The 17,455-nt window shown below is 45.4% G+C and overlaps 1 protein-coding gene across 1 annotated transcript in view; it reads left to right on the top strand.

Moving 5' to 3' along the window:
* Window positions 1–17,455, top strand: part of CHSY1 (chondroitin sulfate synthase 1) — a 73,834-nt gene that overhangs the window by 2,727 nt on the left and 53,652 nt on the right. Inside the window, exon 2 of the mRNA XM_079317979.1 lies at window positions 6,015–6,510. Within this exon, the coding sequence (XP_079174105.1) occupies window positions 6,015–6,510 (496 nt within the window). The remainder of the gene's footprint in view (window positions 1–6,014; window positions 6,511–17,455) is intronic.

Here is a 17,455-nt window from a genome sequence, read left to right on the forward strand (position 1 = left end):
TGAAATGGGAAGCTGCTAGCAAGGCATTCCCGGGGTGGCAGCGTGTGCAGAGCCTTGATACCACGCTGAAAGGAATTAGGGATTCAGAGGCTGAATACCTCCAAATTGCTGTGGCTCAAAGGCCATTTACAGAGCCAGCTAAAAGGAGCGGAAAGCATTTGCTGATCCTGGCTGCTGTGAATCCAGATAGGGTCTAACAAGAGGGGAAGCAATCCACTTCCTGAACATCAATCATGAGCAAAATGACCACTGCAAGGCAAACCAGGCCCGCTGGATTTTCGGGAGCCGCCGGCTCTTTGTAACAGTCGTGCTTTTGTAGTCGGCGAGGCAGAGAATAAGCTTCGGATCCACAGGTTTTGGGAGGGCGGATTTGCAGCCTCAGCAGTGCTTGCATCTGACAGCCAGGTTAGCAGAGCTTCCCTTCCAGGGGGTGAAGAGAAGCAGCAGGAGCCACGGTGTCGCTTGGAAAGACAAGGAGTAGTCAGGAAAAGAGCTGGGCAGGAAGGAGTTAAAGGGATGGCTGGGGTTCAGGGAAAGTGCAACAATATGTGCTAATGGTTTTGCAGTTGAGGGGAGTTGTCCTAAAAGAGCTGCAGGAAGGAGAGGATGGGAATAAGCAGTCTCCCAGAAGATTTAAGTCTGCTGTCTCAGAACAGAAATATCAGGCAGTTAACCCTATTTTTTTTTTTTCCATTTGCGTAGCAACTAGATTTCCTGGGAAACGTGGCAGGAGAGTGTTGTGAATGCAGTTAATGGCGAGGTGTCAGCGGCTGGGCTTTGGCAGCAGCTCTGCAGGAGCACAGCCACAGCTCTGCTGGGGTTGGGACGGTCCCCACGGCCCCGACGGAGTGCCACGAGCACCGTGAGGGATGCCCGGGGCTGTGGCACAGGGATGGATGCCCCTCAGAGGCTCCGTTTCTGCCTCTGCTGGTGGTGGCTTACAGGAATCCAAATACCAGAGTGCTCAAGTGAAAGGCAGCCGGGAGGATTTGGGGTGTGGGGCACTGTGTGTTAACTGGCTGAGACTGTTGTTGTGCCCCTCCTGAATTAAAATCTGTGTCTCTTGGGTGGTTTGGCCCAAGTTCTGGAGGGAATGTGATGGATTGTGGAGCTCCTGCCCCTTGGGAGGTGGCCCTGTGAAGTGACCTGGGTGTTGTGCCAGCACTGTACGTGTTTTACTTCGTGTGTACATCCCACCACAGGACTGCAGCAGTGAGAACTCGCTGTCCTGCTCAGGTACCCTCCAGCAGAAACATAATGTACTTGGGATTTCTGACCAGTAACCTAAAATTTGAGAGGATGTTTAAGGAATGCTATGAAAGAAACACATAGAGTGACTGTCATTGGTACAGAGGCAGGGGCGGGTAAGTAAAACCAAGTCACCTACATCACCCAAAATAACCCAAATATGGCCCCAAACTCTGAGACATTTGGGCTTTGGTCTTAGCCTGCCCCACTGACTGTCTGTGCGCCTGTGGGTGATGGATCCATTTCTGTCCCTCTGTCCACAAGAAGGTGGATGGATATGCATGGACAGAAAACCAGCATCACTTAAAATTGGAGGAGTTTAATTCAAAGGACTCAAAGTGCTGTGGAAGCTGCTTGGGTTCTCCATTAAAGCAATCCTGCAAAAACCTGAAAACAACTTTTCCTCAAATTTCAAATTTTGTAATGCAGATCTTAGTGACAGAGATATGGAAATTAAAAAAACCCGGTTTTGTTTGGTGATCTCCCATGTGTTATCTACAATACCACGTGCAGGAGCAGTGTGCTGGTTTCTGTGCCCAGTTCTCCTGCCTGAACTGTGGTTCATTGCTTCCCCTGTAGCAAATGTTGTTGGAAGAATGGGACCTTGAAGAACAGTTATGCCAAACTAGCCCTAATTCAACCTGGAATTTAGCTGAATTCAAGACTGAGTTCATCTGTCTTTTATGTCTGTTATCTTGCTGAGTTCTTCACAAATTATGGTTTTCTTCAGTGTAATTACACAAGATGACTGTTTCTCAAAACTTTAGATGATTTCTCTGATCTCCTCTGAGGGAACTTCCTGAGCTGCAGACAAAAGCCAAATACAGTTTTTTGTCATTGTCCTCAGCTTGGGTCTCTACAAAGGGAGCACTGTCTGCATAACGCCACTGGCTGTACTTCTGCCGACTCTGCAGAGCTGATAAGCAAGATAATGCAAATAAATAATAAATACTGGAAACTGAGGATAAAACATTCCAGATCTGTGCTGCTCCTGCTGCAAGCTGTGCTGTTAAGCTTCTTTTTAAATGAAGAAATAACTTCTGACAACATTTCATGACTACAGTTGTGGTCACTTTTTAGAAAATACTGGGGTGTTTTTCGCACTCTTGGTGTGCACAAGGTTTTCTGTATTTCATGAGTACCTGGGAGCCAGATGGGATAACATCTTTTCACCCAGTTTGCTTGTGACTTGCTTAGCCTAGGGTAGAAAATCCAGTGTGCAAAGCTGGGTGAGGGAGGGATGGTAAAACTGATTTGGTAGCCAGCAATACTGGAGCATTGCTGGACTCGTGTCCTCTGCTTAGAGCTATTTTCCTCAGGAAGCATTACTCATTTTGTTTGTGTTTGTTTAATTTTCACTTTGATTTCCCTGTCAACACAGCCTTCTGCTTTGTGGAGTTTTGTGCCCTGTGTACTGAGAAAAAACAGGTCACACAGCATCCTGCAGGTTTTTTACCTCCTGGGGAGGGTAATGGAGAGCCTTGCTGTCCTGATTGATGCACATCCTCCTGCTTAAGCAGCAGATTCAGATTACACGGGGGAGATAAGGTTGGGATCTGTCAGGGTTTTTAAATGACCAGTTCAGTACAGTATCTGTTGTATTCACAAGCTGATATGTCTTCCTGGACAGAGTTAAAATGCCTTTGAGTGTAGCCCAGGTGGTCTCTACAGGTGCAGATACAGGAGTCTGGTGGCAGAAATTTTGTGTCAGTGTGTCCTTTAAACAGCTCAGGGAGACAGGGCGGTGGGGAAGAAAGAGGGTGTGGGGAAGAAAGAGGGTGTCAAATTTCAATTAAATTACATTTATTGGGTTTTTTTAATTATCAAACATACAGTTGTTTTGCAGATACAGCCTGCAGGTCTTATATTGGATAAACCTTGGCCAGGAAAGTGATGTCAGCTGGTAGAAGGATGGGTTGGTGGGGCCACAGAGGTGGAGAGATGTTTAGACAAGAGCTCTGTGCTCAGCAGCTGAAGGGTCAGGTTGCTGCCCATAACCTGAGAGCAGACAAGGTAAACTACAATGGAGGTGGGAGAACTGGCAAGAAATGCAGATTTTACTTACTAAACTACAGAATTGCTTGATAGAGCCAGGTCGGATTATTTGCAACATTGGATAAAAAAGCTAAAAGCAGTTTTCATCAGAATTCATCCCTGCAGTTATCAATCGTTAGTTCTGCTGATAATGGGGATCAGAAAAACCAACTTACAGTTCATCTCACCCTCTGTGGTTTGGCTTCTTTGGCTGAGTGCAACAACTGGTTTCCTGAGCCAACTGTTTTCCCTGTGCTGTGTCCCCAGGAAGGGCCACAGCGAGCTGTGGCTTCGACGTGAGGAGCAGCCCGTGGTGGCTGCATTGTCCCAGCCCTGCTCCTGTTGACACAGACACTTGGGCTGTTTTTCCATGTGGGAGTGTTTCTCTCAGAGCCACGGTCACAAATAACACGTTGAGTTGTCTCATCCTAGAGATTGTGTTGTTGCAGGAGGTGCACAAAGACTCAGTCAGGCTGTGCTGGTGCACGGTCAGTGTGGGTGACAGGGGATCCCAAGGCTGGAGTGACATCGTGGTGCTGGCCCAGGTCACACACAGGTTCTTGGGCTGTGGATATTAGTAGGGCACAGTCTTTCTGTCCCCACTGTGCTCCTCACACATGCAGGAACATCTCTTGTACCCTTGGTCTAATGTGAAACCTAAATATGGTTCTCATGGAAGGATGGGCTCAAAGTGGCTTTCAGATGAGAGCTTTAGTGCAATAAGAAGATTGGGAATCAAGTGTGCCAGGGTTTATGGATGTGCGTTCATTTTGTTCTCTTTTTGTTGTTAAATGGGGGATTTTCTCTTGGCAATAATTACTGGTTCTTGAGGGGAGGGTAGCTGTTTGGAGAGCAGGGAGTAAATTTCAAGTGGGAATCAACAGAAGGGCTTGATGACTTCCAGAAAGGAGATAAAGCTTGGAGTGATAGAAGATACCCTGTGTTGCCCATAGATTATAGTCATGATAAAGACAGATCTTTCAGGATATGAAGAGCAAGTCTGAAAATATATTGTTTGCTTTTAATAAAAAGGTAAATAAACAGAAATTTCCAGAAGACTTTAGCATATAACTTGAACTGGTGTTTGTCTGCAAAGTGTCTGTGTCTTAGTGGATGAGCATTTCTCAGTAACTCCTGTCCTTTCTTTTTGTGACACTAAAATTTAAATGCATCTTTAGTGATGAAAAGTCTTTTAAGCTTAGACTGGGAGTTGATATGGGAAGAACTGTGGATGATTTGTATGTGGAATGTGGGTGTTAGAAAATAAACAGCAGAACTTCCTTAACAGTTAGTGAAAGTTCAGGATATGACCATGTCTCCTTTTAAAAGGGCAGTTCTCAGTGCTCTAACAGGATATGATTTATAACCAGTAGTGCTGTGCATTAATTGCACTGCTGATGATTAAAGGCCTCATCACCTCTATTGTGAAGTCAGTGGGGATATTTCCATTTGCTTTACTCTGTGCTCTTCTGGAAAGCTTGGCTCTAAACTTTTGCTGTGAAACACTACCCATGGCAGTGAGAAATCCAGAAGACAAAGCTTTTAAAGTAATTGGGTGATATTCATTACACACAGTGGAATTAGTGAGAAACTGTTAAGGTGTCAAAGTTGATGTTTAGGTAGTCTCATTAAATACCTCTGCATTTTCCAATGGAACTTAACAAATAATTCTCCTGAAGTATTTTTACATTTCAGGCTTTATATAATAGCTAATTCTGGAGATTTCAAATTTCATATGGTCTGTGCTGCCCAAAATCTGCTCAGGTATTGGCAAAAAGCCTGTGCTGGGAGGCATCTGGTCAGAGTGACAGTGATGCATTGAGGGAATGCTGTGTCTTTTACCTTGAGAGTGTTTTCACATCAGCTTTAGGTTATATTCTGAGTATAGTCGCCAAATAAAATGATGAAATATTTTCACTGTATATAAAAAGCAGCAAAACCTGTTGGTTTAACAACTAAAATAGTTTTCTGTGAGGGGTATATGATCTCTTCTCTTATCCCAGATAGAATCTTGGAAAACGGTACTGCAAGCTTAAAATTAATAATTTTTGAGGGCAAGGCTGTAGCAGTTACGTGACTGAAAATCCTCCTTGGAGGAGGCTGTGCTGTGCCTTGAGGAATCATCCCACAGCTCTTCCTGCACTATCAGTGACCCAGTTTGCCCACGCAGATGGGTTGGATTTGTCAGAGGAGCACGGAAGGTGTGGAGCAGATGTCGCTGTGCTGCTCTGCACAGGAGAGGCTCCTCTTCTGTGCTGCTCCTCTCCACTAAAACCTGCCCTGAAGTGTCTGGAAAGCTGCTGGGGGTGCAGGTGTTGGGTAGCACCATGTTGTTGTGGGAATTAGGAGTTTTACAGGCATCTCTTAGAACTTTGCTGGTATGGACAAAGCTGCTTGAGGTTGCGTCTGCTCCATGCTCTGTGCTTTGCTTCCCCACACACCATCTGGAGAAGTTGCTGTTTGGTTGGTTTCCCAAGGGATACTGTTTCCTTGAAAGTTCATGTGAATTTACTCTCTGGAAGTCTGTATTTCTGAGTGCACATTTGAGCTTTTGGGGAGGGTTAGAGGGAATGGAAGGTGGCTGTGATGCTGAATAATCTGCGGGGAAGCTTTGGGAGCAGTAAATTCAATCGTATGTGAATTATGTGAAAATTTGTAAAGCGGGTGAGCTGCACTCTCTGCCTGCCCTGGTTTGCATATTTAATTATTCCTTCTTGTCTTTTTCAATCTAGAACATGGTCCAAAACCATTCCTGGCAAGGTCGAATTCTTCTCCAGCGAGGGTTCGGACACCTCAATCCCCATCCCCATCGTGCCGCTCCCGGGTGTAGACGACTCCTACCCACCCCAGAAGAAATCCTTCATGATGCTCAAATACATGCATGACCACTACTTGGACAAATACGAATGGTTCATGAGGGCCGACGACGACGTTTACATCAAAGGGGACAAACTGGAGAACTTCCTGAGGAGCCTGAACAGCAGCGAGCCGCTGTTCCTGGGGCAGACCGGCCTGGGCACCACGGAGGAGATGGGGAAGCTGGCGCTGGAGCCGGGCGAGAACTTCTGCATGGGGGGCCCGGGTGTGATCATGAGCCGGGAGGTGCTGCGCAGGATGGTGCCGCACATCGGCGAGTGCCTGCGGGAGATGTACACCACGCACGAGGACGTGGAGGTGGGGCGCTGCGTGCGCCGCTTCGCCGGCGTGCAGTGCGTCTGGTCCTACGAGGTGAGCCAGGCGTGGGGAGTGTCTTGGTGGGAGTCACCTCCCTCCTCACCTCCCGCTGCAGCATTGCTGTCCAGCCAGATGGTTTCTGGGATTTTTGTTCCTTTGAAAAGACCTACAGAAATGTGGAAATGCGGCAGTAAGGGGGGAAATGGAGGAACGTTCGTTATTTGTAACAGATATTTTTATTTAGATAGAAAGGGAATAAGCTTAAATCAAAATGGCCTCGGGTGCCTGCAGTCCTGACTGTCCAAGCCTCTTTTATCTTCTTTAGCCGAGTACGTCATGGTGTCAGCATGGAAAATGGATGATACAATTACTGTGTTTCTTACTGCAGTTGAAATGCGTGGAGCTGACAGATGTTTGCCCTGACAGTGACAGTTTTTCCCCAAAGTGGAGATGTCTCATGGTGGCTGGCACTGTAGCCCTGCATGCTGAGCTGCCTCCTGGCAGCCCAAGTCTGTTGCTGCTCCGGGCACTCGCTGGCAGCTCCATGCTGCAGGCGCCTGCTCAGCAATCCTTGACGTCAGCAGAGACAAGCCACCACTCTTACTGAAACCCATGATCTGCCCACACTGATGTGCCTGCAAATTTGGCATTTTGGGGGCAAAAAATTTAGAGAGCCTGGTTGTGGCAGAGTTTCCTGCTGCTGTTTGTTGGGAGCCGGCAGCTCCCTTCCAGGGACTTCTCTTGCCTGGGTGTACTGAGCGCCTTGGAGCGAGCCCTGGGTATTTACAGACTGCCTGCTTGAAAATACTTGCTAGGCTTGAGCTGCACTTTCACCAGGGCAAATGCTGGTGAGTCTGCCTTAGAAATATGGGAGAAGTTGAAAGCAGAAGAGAGGTTGAACAGTTTGTCTCTGTACACAAACATTTACGATCTGACGCAACTACAGCTTTGTCCTTTTATGAGATGTGGTGAAGGGGGATTCTTCTGCCTGCGTGACAGGAGCTGTGGTAACAGTGACAGTATGGTCACAGACAGTGACAGATAGTGCTGCTAAGCCACTCTTTCCCTTGCAAAGACTTGGGTTTAACTTTTGACACTGACTTTCTGTCCCCAAAAGCGGTTGCTGTGTTTCAGTTCACAGTTCAGCGATGGGGAAGCCTCTCAAGAAGGGGAAGGAGGTTTCCAGCTTCAGTTTTTAATTAATATCTTTTGTGCCTGGTGATTTGATGCGATTTTCTGCCTCTCCATGTTCCCTGCTTTCAGACCTGGAACTAGTTTATGTCGTGCCAGCTTTGTGGCTTAGCCATTCGTAAAGAGTCAGTAACTTTTTCCACAGTTTTTAGCAGCATAAAATTTTTACTACAGACATTCAGAGTTGAAATAACTTCTGCTGCGAATGCCTGTACCATCTGGCATTTGATAAGTTAATGAAGGTCAGCATTTTGGTCCTATTGAAACTGGCAAAAAACTCCTAAATTCAGTACAACCAAATGTTGGATTGAAATAGCCAATGATAACACACAACTGCACTGGGAATACTGTCTGACAGAAATAGATGGGGCTTTCTCATAATCAGTTTTGTTTGATGAGCTTCTGTTATTATCCTTAATGCTGGATTCTCCTAAGTACCATGAATTGCTTAAAATTGGCTTCTGTGAAGTGTATAAACTGTTGGGTGTTCAGAAGTAAGCCGTGAGTGTGGGATGTTAAGGCTCAGCTGTTTGGGAGAGTAGGAAGGTTTCAATGACGAAAGCTTCTGCAAGAAGTAGGTCCACTCTCATTTACTTGTGGTTTTCAGTTTAAATACCTGACATCTTTTTTGATCTGGTCCTCTCATTGCCCATATGAAATGTGCCTGGTATTTTATTTCAGATAAAGCAATAGCTGTGTGAAAAAACACAGCTGTCACAACAGCTGTGTTAGGAAGGCTTGGTGTAAAAGTGACATTTTCCATGTCTTGTATGTTCATGCACATCAAGTAACAGGCCACTGTAAGTGAATTGCAGAATGATGTGTTTCACTGAGCTTCTGATGGAGAAAAAGTTTATTTGTGGCTGCTCTGCTGGGGCACAGCCACCACATCCTTCACAGTTCTTGTCGGAAGAAAAGCTGTAACAGCACAAGGCTCAGCAGACAGAGCAGTGTTGGCCTTAGAAATCCCAAACCTCAAACTTCTCCTTTGCATCCTGCTCTTCCTATTCTGGAGAGGCTCAAGTGGCAGCACAAGTGACAAGCTCAGGTCTCTGCAGTCACCCCCCAGCTTGCTGGGTTTCCTTCTCAGCATCTCCAGGGCATGGAGTGCCCTGCTGGTCCTCACCACGGGTGGCTTTTCCCTGCACTGTTCTTGTGGTGGGCTCCCTGCCCAGAATCGTTTTACTCATCTCCACGACTGTCACTGCCCCCTTTCTCTGATTTTAGCATCCCACAATGTCTGTACTGTGCTGCTCATCTTCCCTGGCCCTGGCTCTGCTGGTGTGCCCGAATGCATCGCCAGGCTCTGTGTGGCTTTTCTGCTCGCAGCAGTCTGTCTCAAAACCCCTTTTTTTCCCCCTTTCCTGTGTTTCTGTCACTCTGCTGCTCTCTGCAGTGCCTCTCACACCACTTGATTAGAGTGGCATCAGTTATTGCCCGTTTCAAGACTTGGGAGGGTTTGTTCACACTCTTCCTGCCACCAGGAGCTTTTCAGCAGACACAGAAGAGGAATTGACACCAGCATTCTTTGGACTTCCTGTGTCATCTCAGCCCAGAAAAGCAGCAGCACTTGCAGGGTTTGAGGACAACTGGAGCTCTCTGGGCTCTGGGGAGTTCTGACCCACCCAGGCTGCTGCTTTGGGAGCACTTTGCAGCCCACAGTGGATTTTAAGCTCCTGTGACCAGGCTCGGAGCTGTTATTTGACACAGAATTATTTGACACAGGTTGAGTGAGTCACAAATGAGACATAGCTGTTAAATATAAGTTCTTTGGGGCAAGGATTATAATCTTTGTAAAAACAAAGCCCAGATTATTGCTGCTGTTTGACAAATAGCTGTAAAACTCAGGGCTCTATAGGGTGGAGCAGCCAAAGCCAGCAAATGATAAGAAAACAATCATGAAAAGAATGGAGCTGTGAAATCTCTGAAGCTTCCAGGAGGGAGCTTGGGTGTTTATGAAGGAATATTGAGTGTGGTCCATTTTATTGAGAAAGGGAGCTAAAGGCTTGGAGTAAACTTTCTCAGAAGTGATTCTGCATTTCTAGTGACTATAGGCATTTCTGGCACATTGCTGGGTGTTATTCTCAGGAAAAGATTGCTTATTTAAGTCTCCTTCTTTTTCACCTTTCCTCCCACCAGTAGCTCTTCTAGTCCATCTCATGTGGATCACAGGGATGTGGAAATTTGGATTGCAGCCTGAGAACATGTTCTGGTTTTGATGACAAACTCTTTCATTTGTGATTTAAACCATTCCAGAAGCATTGTTGATCTCAGTGTTGTGTCTAATATTTCCTTTAAATGCACCTGAATTACAAAATTGCTGCTGTGTAGCTTGGTGTTGTTTCAGCCTTGTTTTGCAGCTGTTGCTGAGTGTTGTTCTAATTTGTGGTTAACAGGTTCACAACTTTATTACAGGCTCTTTGTAGCTGCTAGAAGTCAAGGCAATACTGATGTATCTCATTAATTTTTTCAGTTTTAAACCTTTTCTGACACACATTGCACTCAGTTGGTACCAATTTCTTCCTCTGTGTCCTACTGTCAATGGAAACAGGTGGATCCAGTGGAGCATCTTTTGTTACCTCTGACAGGTATAAATGACCAGTTTTGTCTGTTTTGTCTCCTGTTCTGATTGAGGCTGTGGGAGAAATAAGATGAGATGCAGCAAGTGTGTCTGTTTGAGGAAAGCAGTGATTTCCTCCAAACTGCAACAAGTACTGTAAAATGTCCTGAAAGGAGACTGGATTTTTTTACAATATACATGGAGAAGAAGGTATGACAAGGACAGTGATCACACCAGGAGATGTGAGCAAGGAAGAGCAGGTCCAACCTTTTGGGTTTTGGTGAGGGGAAAAAGTAGGGCAGTGGTGACCAGGGATAGCAGGGAGCTTTGAATTAACATTTTGTGTGGTCTTTCATCTGGAGTAATTGAACATAATTATTACTCTGAAATTCACTGAAGTTAAGAAAGCCTTTAAAGTGCACATTAAATCTGCCAAGTACAGTGGCAGTGCCAGAATGTAGCATTTCTGGGATGGATGTTCCCAAGGGCAAAACTGAAGTTTATGGTTTTCTGTAAGACAGCAGGGGAAAAAAAAAAATCATTATAGTCCTGCAGTGATTGATCAGATCTGAAAGACTGGAAAGAGGTGCTGCTGTTAATGGCTAACCTCCAGTTCCTTGGCTTTATGCTCTCTGAAAACCTTCTCTCATTAACAAAAGGGGGATTGATCCTGTTGTGGCTGAGTGGTGAGTGACCCCCAGCACAGAGCAGGGCAGGATGGGGTCTGTGAGGAGGTGCTGGACAGGGTGTTCTGGAGCACCTCTGTTCTCTGCAGGCACTGGGGGCACTGGGGTGGGACTGTGGTGGTTGGTTGTTCTTGCTCCATGAACCTCTCCTTGGACTCCCAGCCAGCAAATGAAAGATTTGACTTGTCTTTGTGCTAGGAGCTTCCAGCAGCACTCCTGAAATCACACATTATTATATGTGTGTATTGTCCTGCCTTCAAAGTTTGGACATTTTCTGAAGTCAGAGCATGGAAACTTGGCAAACCCTGACAGCACAGAGACTTTATCTTGCTGTGTGTGCAGCCCACTGCATCTCTCAATTTCAAGAAACCTGTGATGTGAATTGTGTGTGTGAGAGAGGGATGATACAAGCATGCCAAGTTTTGGGGTGGATGTTTATAAACTGTCTTTGCTCCAGCTCTAAATTTTGTCTTTGGAACACCTCAGAGGTGTCTTTTTGCCTTCAGATTAAGGTGTTAGTGGGTGGCCATGCATTCTGGGGGTGGATGGAGGTTGAGCTCCCTGAAGGTAATGAGGAATGGCATTTTGTCAGAGGACAGACAGGTGAGACTAGAGAAGAGCATTATCTGGGCAGGGGAGGTGATGCATGGGGCTCAGGGTGAGACTGAAATACATCACTGATGAGGCAGGGACACGACAACAGTGGGGGAGGCAGCGTGGTGTGACCACTGTGGTCTAATTTTAGTGTTTGCTGAGGAGGAGGGCAGAGAGGTCAGAGGAGAGAGTAAAGGCTGAAGACTGGGTTTGTGAAACCAAGGTGTGGGTTAGGAGGATTTGGAAGGTTTGGAATGGGAGACAGGTCTCAGGTCTGAAGGCAGGTCCTGCCTGGCTCTTTCACTTCAGAAAATAACAGAGTATTTGAGAACCAGGTATTCCAAAGAGGAAGAATTTGACATTACTGAGTGGTTTTTTGCTGGCTTCTGAATGCAGGTTGGCCAAGGTTTATTCTGTGTTGTAGAAATGAAGAACAAGTGTTGTTACGAGACTTGAGTCTGGGTCCCTCTCAGTTTTTGTAGAACGTTTTTGTCAGAGAGGAGGGCTGGGGGTTTGTGCTGACACAGAGAGCCCTTTCCAGGCTGTAGAGCCTGTTTGGGACTGACCTAGTTTTTGTGAGCACATGGTTAATCTGTCCTTAGTTAGCTGGATGACTTGACCTAATGCCTAAGCTGAGGGTTGCTGAAATAAGGACTTTGATGGTGTCGTGCACACTCTTAGGAAGCCTCAGCCACGAATCCAACTAACAGAAGTATTGCTGTCCTCCCATTTCTGTTGTCTTGGAGTGCAGTGATTTTGTTATAAATTAGGATCTATGCAGCCTATTGAGTTGAGGGAGACATCAGGATTAGTTGTTATCTTGAGGACAAGTCAGGAAAGGCTAATCCTTCATAGCATGACAGGACAAAGAACTCTCATAAGATAGCTCATCATGGCAGTTTCTCAATTAAGGCACTCAAGATAGTTGAGGATTTGAGTTTGTTCTGCTGAACAGCAGTAGGGATAGGCAGAAGGAGGTGAGTCTGAGGCTAGAAGCTTTCCATTGTGCATTTTTCTTTTGAACTGATGGGAAAGCCATCCTGCTTTTGCAGGGTGAAATCTTATTTATCTTACTTTACAGCTTGCTGGAGCTGTGAGACTCTGGTACTTGTGCTGTGATCAGAGCTGTCCTGCCTCTTGTAGTGGAATCCCACCTGACTGGAGACCTTGGAAGGACACTGTAAAATTCCTAATCTAATCAATGTCAAACCCAGTAATACCTTTGTAGACAGTTATCTCCTATGGGTCCATGATATCTGACCAAACATTGAACTGGCAAGTTTCCTTTTCCACTTTTTTTAGTGCTTATTTCTGTGTGAAAAAGATGATGGTGAAGGGAATAAACCATTTAATAGATGCCTCTGTATAGGACCAGGATCTCTGTAAGTGTCCTGTGTGACTAGGCAGTGATAAAAATAGATTTTTAAAAAATTGTCTGTGGGCACAAAATGTTCTCATTGGGGGGGGTCTCAGTGTGGAAGTTTTTAGCTGATTTCTATGAAGAGGGTGACTGTGACCTGGATGCTTGGGGGAGGGAGGGTTAACTGTGTAAATTTGGAGAGAATATTTGCATTTTTCCCCCTCAGTCTGTTAAAGCCAAGTTCTGTGAGCAGCTTAAAGCACCAGCAGCAAGGAGGTGTCAGAGCCTGTGAGCATGGGAGAGAAAAGCCAGACTTGCTTGGTGGTGGGAAATAGAAATGAAGTGCTGATGTGGGGAAGGGGCTTAATATAAACTTAGCTGAGGTCACCAACAGGAGGGTAGGAACACGCAGCTCAAATGCCTTCAGTGCTACCTCTTCTGTAATTGGAGTATGGAGTTTCAAGAAATACTTGATTTTTTTTTTCAATAAAAACAATTGAATTGCCACCGAGAAGAAACAAAACTTGTATTTTTAAATTGATGGATATGATAGGTCTCAGTGTAATACCTATTTATTACTTTTAAAAAACCCTAACAACCATTTTAATGTAAAAGATCATTTTCTTTTGAACTTTCAATGAATGAGCACAGCTAATTACCCACAGTTGTTCTAGACAGTGGTTATAGCCACAGTGGTTTGTAGCACTAACCTGCTATGAAAGGTTTTTTTAATATTTTGGGAAAGAATATTTCCCAATAGGCTGTGTGCTGAGACACTTCCCTTGCTCCCTGGGCTGAGAGGGCACTGTCTGAGGCTGCATTTGTGATCTGTACATCACATTTTCCCCAGTTCATACTGTCTGCAGTCACTGGTGTGCTGCCTGTGCTGGGAGAGATCCCAAAAAGAGTTGCTCACACCAGCTGACTCCTCACCCTGGCCAGGAAATCCCAGCTCATCTTTTGCTTCTCTGAAATTCAGTGTCCTCGATGAACTTTAAGGTCCCCCAGTGCTGACAAGGCAGAATATGGCATTTTTCATAGTTTGCATCTGCAGTTACAAACGAGAGCTGCACATATTGAGTGTCCCTGTGTGTTATCCCTGAGTGTACCTCACATGTCAGGAAAGAGATTGGATTTTTAGGCTGTGGATGGGCAGGAAAGATGCAAGATGACAACCTGCAGCAGTTTCACCCTGCTCTGGCTGTGTCTGGTGGCCCTGGGGATGGAGGGGAGTCTGTAATCTGGCTGCACAGAGGATTAATTGCCCTGCATTTGTCTAACCTCATTTCCTGTAGACACCTCCCAGCTCCAGAGCTGCTGTTTTGTATTCTAAACCCATCTGATTTGAAGTGGAGAACTCAATTTTACTTTGCTGGGCTGTTACACCATCTTAATTGATCTTTAAAATGCTTAAAACATTTTCGCACTAATTTCCTGTGTTTAAAGCTTATCTGGACTCCTGGTGGTGTGAACTTTTCATGGTTATCAGCTGGAGACCTCTTAAAATCTTGCCAGAAATCCCAGTTGCCTGAAGGGGGGGGGATTATCTTCCTGCTTGCCTAGACCAAAATGACCTTTATGTGTCACAAAGAAGTTGGGAACTTAATTGGAAAAGTTTGGGGGACTAACTGTTTTTGTTTTCTTAAAGTTTCAGTTAAAAGTGTATTTGGGAGCTCTTGCAAAGCTGACATTGATTTCTGGTTAGTTCTTTTAGATGAAAGTAAACTTCTGCTAGTACCCTCAGAGAGAGCAAGTTAGTGTTTTTTCAGTTATGTCATTGGCAAGTTAAAAGTGGTGCTGCAATAATGAAACAGAAGTAAAAGTTGTGACAGATTTTTATGGGGGGACTCTTGAGAACCCATTGAACTTCATGCCAGTTACTTGCAGCATGTGTGGTAATGGTGACTTCATGAAAAGAATCAATGCCTGCATGTAATTTATATTGCTATTAGGGACCCGAACTAATAGGGACCATTCTTTTAAAGGCTTTTTGAATAGGAAATGTCTATTTATCCATTTCTCTCTTGTCCATGTGTGCCCTGATGTGAAGGATTGGTGGTTAAGAGGAGAGCCACTTTTCCAGGTGAGCATGGAAGCAGTTTTTCCTTTTCAGAGAGCTTTGCAGCCTGTGTGCTTCTGTTTTTACCTGAGCTGATGGCAGGGATTTACTCCCAGAGCTGCAGTGCAGGTGAAGCTTCAGTGGTCAGTTTCTGTGCTTGGTGATCTGATGTGCTGGGAGCATTGCCACAAACAGCTTCATTTGGGTCTGTGCTGGTTTATACTGAGAGCACATGGATGTGAGCCCTGAGTGTTTGTGCAGAGCAGTGACATGAGGCTCCTGGAGCCAGTGCTTTGGAGTCATTAGCTTACAAAGAGGTTTAGGAAAAGGCAAAGGCACGACCCACTCTTGTGTAATGAAGGGAGCACAGGTGGGGTCATGCCCACTGGATCTAAGTTCCATCCAAGTCTCTGGATTTAATCCTCCCTACTGAATGGCTTTAGTGAGCTCCAGCTGAGTACTATATTTTTGTTCTTGGAAGCAGTCTTCAGAAGCATCCGGTACTCTTTGTGGATTAAGCACAGGTTCTTACACAGAGGCTAGGATTAGCAATGAAATAAATGGGAACCCATGGTTTGGACTCGGCCAGCAGTTCATTAGAAAGCAGAAAAGGGTAGTAGAAAGCTGCCTGCAGTTCCTGAAGTGCCACTGTCACCTTCTTTCAGCTGCAAAGAAAAGCGTGTTATCAGCAAAATAAAGGAGGACATTACCAAAAAGCTCCTCTACCTCAGGGCTGCCCCAGCCCTTCTGAGCAGGCAGCCAGCCCTTGGATGCTGTGTCCTTGCCTGCTGTCCTCGTGGCTGTGCTCAGCCATGTGTCTCCTGAAAGGCAGGCACAAGTCTGCTCATGAAAACCTGTTGCCTGCTCTTGTTCATGGTTGCCACTTCAGATTGGTGCAGCTGGTTCGAAAAGCGCTGGAGAACGGCAGCGGGGTGTTAATGAAGGTTCCTCTGCTCATGGGCCTTCAATGGGGGTAATTACTTGGCAGTAACTTCTTTAAACCTTATTTGAATTAAAGCTACATGTTTTGGCTGGTTATGTCACCACGGTATTAGTGAGGAATGCAGGAGAGAGTGCTAGTTTGCATTAACTGAGCCGCCTTAATCCTTTGTAACCATACTTTTTATTGTGTGTTAGTGTCTTACAGAAAGAGAAAACACTTGCTCAGGGGACAGCAGAATCCACTTCTCAGCATCTCTGCAAAAGGGCAATGTTCTTTGTCCTCAGAAGAACAAAGTTCTTAGTAGATGGGTTGTTGAGAATTAACACTATGTGTCATCCTGCATAGATATTCAACGGGGAACTTGTCTGTATCTAAGGCCTGAATTTTTTATAAAGCTTTTTTCCATTGAGTCCCCCTCAGTGTAAGGCTGCAGAGTGGGTTAAATGCATGACCCAATTTTTTTAATGGTTTCCTACAGTCTTCAGACCATATGCTTGAAAAAAAGTCTTGTCCAACATGAGTGACTCAGAACATACACCTCTCACATTCATTGTCCAGGTCAGTGAAAATACTGTGCCCTTGCATGAGTATCTTTCCTGTCCTGACAAAAGAGAAATTTGCTTAACCTTATCATAGATGATTTGTCAAGAAACCTTACCCTCACCTTACCTTACTTTGTTTGTTTAACCTTATCACAGATTTATTAACTGGCATACTTGTTTTTATATCCTTTTCTTATTGAAGATACTTCCTAACATCTTTGGCCAAGGGGAACTTTATTTTAAAAAAAAGCAAACAGCCAACAACTATGAGACAATAGCAGATTTAATCTTCATAAAGCAACAGGGCTTTTGCTTCCCTGGGAATGTTTGCTAACTGTGGCTTTTCCAGGTTTTGGACAGAACAATTTTTCTTTGACTTTTTAAAAATATTCTATTTTTTTTTTTTTTTCTCCCTGGAGCTGAAACATGCACTGCAGTCACTGCGAGAGCCACTTGCAGTTGCACTTTTTCTTGCTGTGTTTTACTGGGCCCAACTGGAAGCTGTTTCTGATGCAGTGCAATAATGTGAATGCTGAAGTTTGCTGCTGCTGTGTGTGCTTGTACTGAGGAAAAGCCATCCACATGGGTTCTTATCTTCCTGGGCCAAAAATAACACCGCGGCTCCTGCGGCCTTGAAGAATTAGCCTAATTTCAGAGCTGGAAACTGGGGCGAAGATGAAAAGTGCGTTTCAAAATATATAAAACAGCGGCTGGGTGCTTAAGCACGAGGATGAAAAGCTTTTGTCTGGGGCTCTGGCTGGTGGATCACAAGTGTTTGTGATGATTTTTTGTGTGACAGGGACAGGCCTCTTCTCAATGGCGGGTTGGCCCTGCTTTAAACCAGGCCACATAATTCTGACATGGGACCTGTGAGCGATGGAAGGTGAGGGTGAAGTCGTCATCTTGTGGCTGCAGGGTGGCTCCTGCAGCTCCCTGGCCGGGTCATTGCTCCCTCCAGCCTCGTGCATCCCCCGGTGCAGGGGAGGTGTGAAATGTGGAGCCCCGTTTATCCTGCGCGGTGGCCGGACCCTCTCCCGTACAGAAAATGCCTTGTTTGCTTCAGC

This window comes from Erithacus rubecula (assembly GCF_903797595.1).
Source record: "Erithacus rubecula genome assembly, chromosome: 14".
Taxonomy (NCBI): Eukaryota; Metazoa; Chordata; class Aves; order Passeriformes; family Muscicapidae; genus Erithacus; species Erithacus rubecula.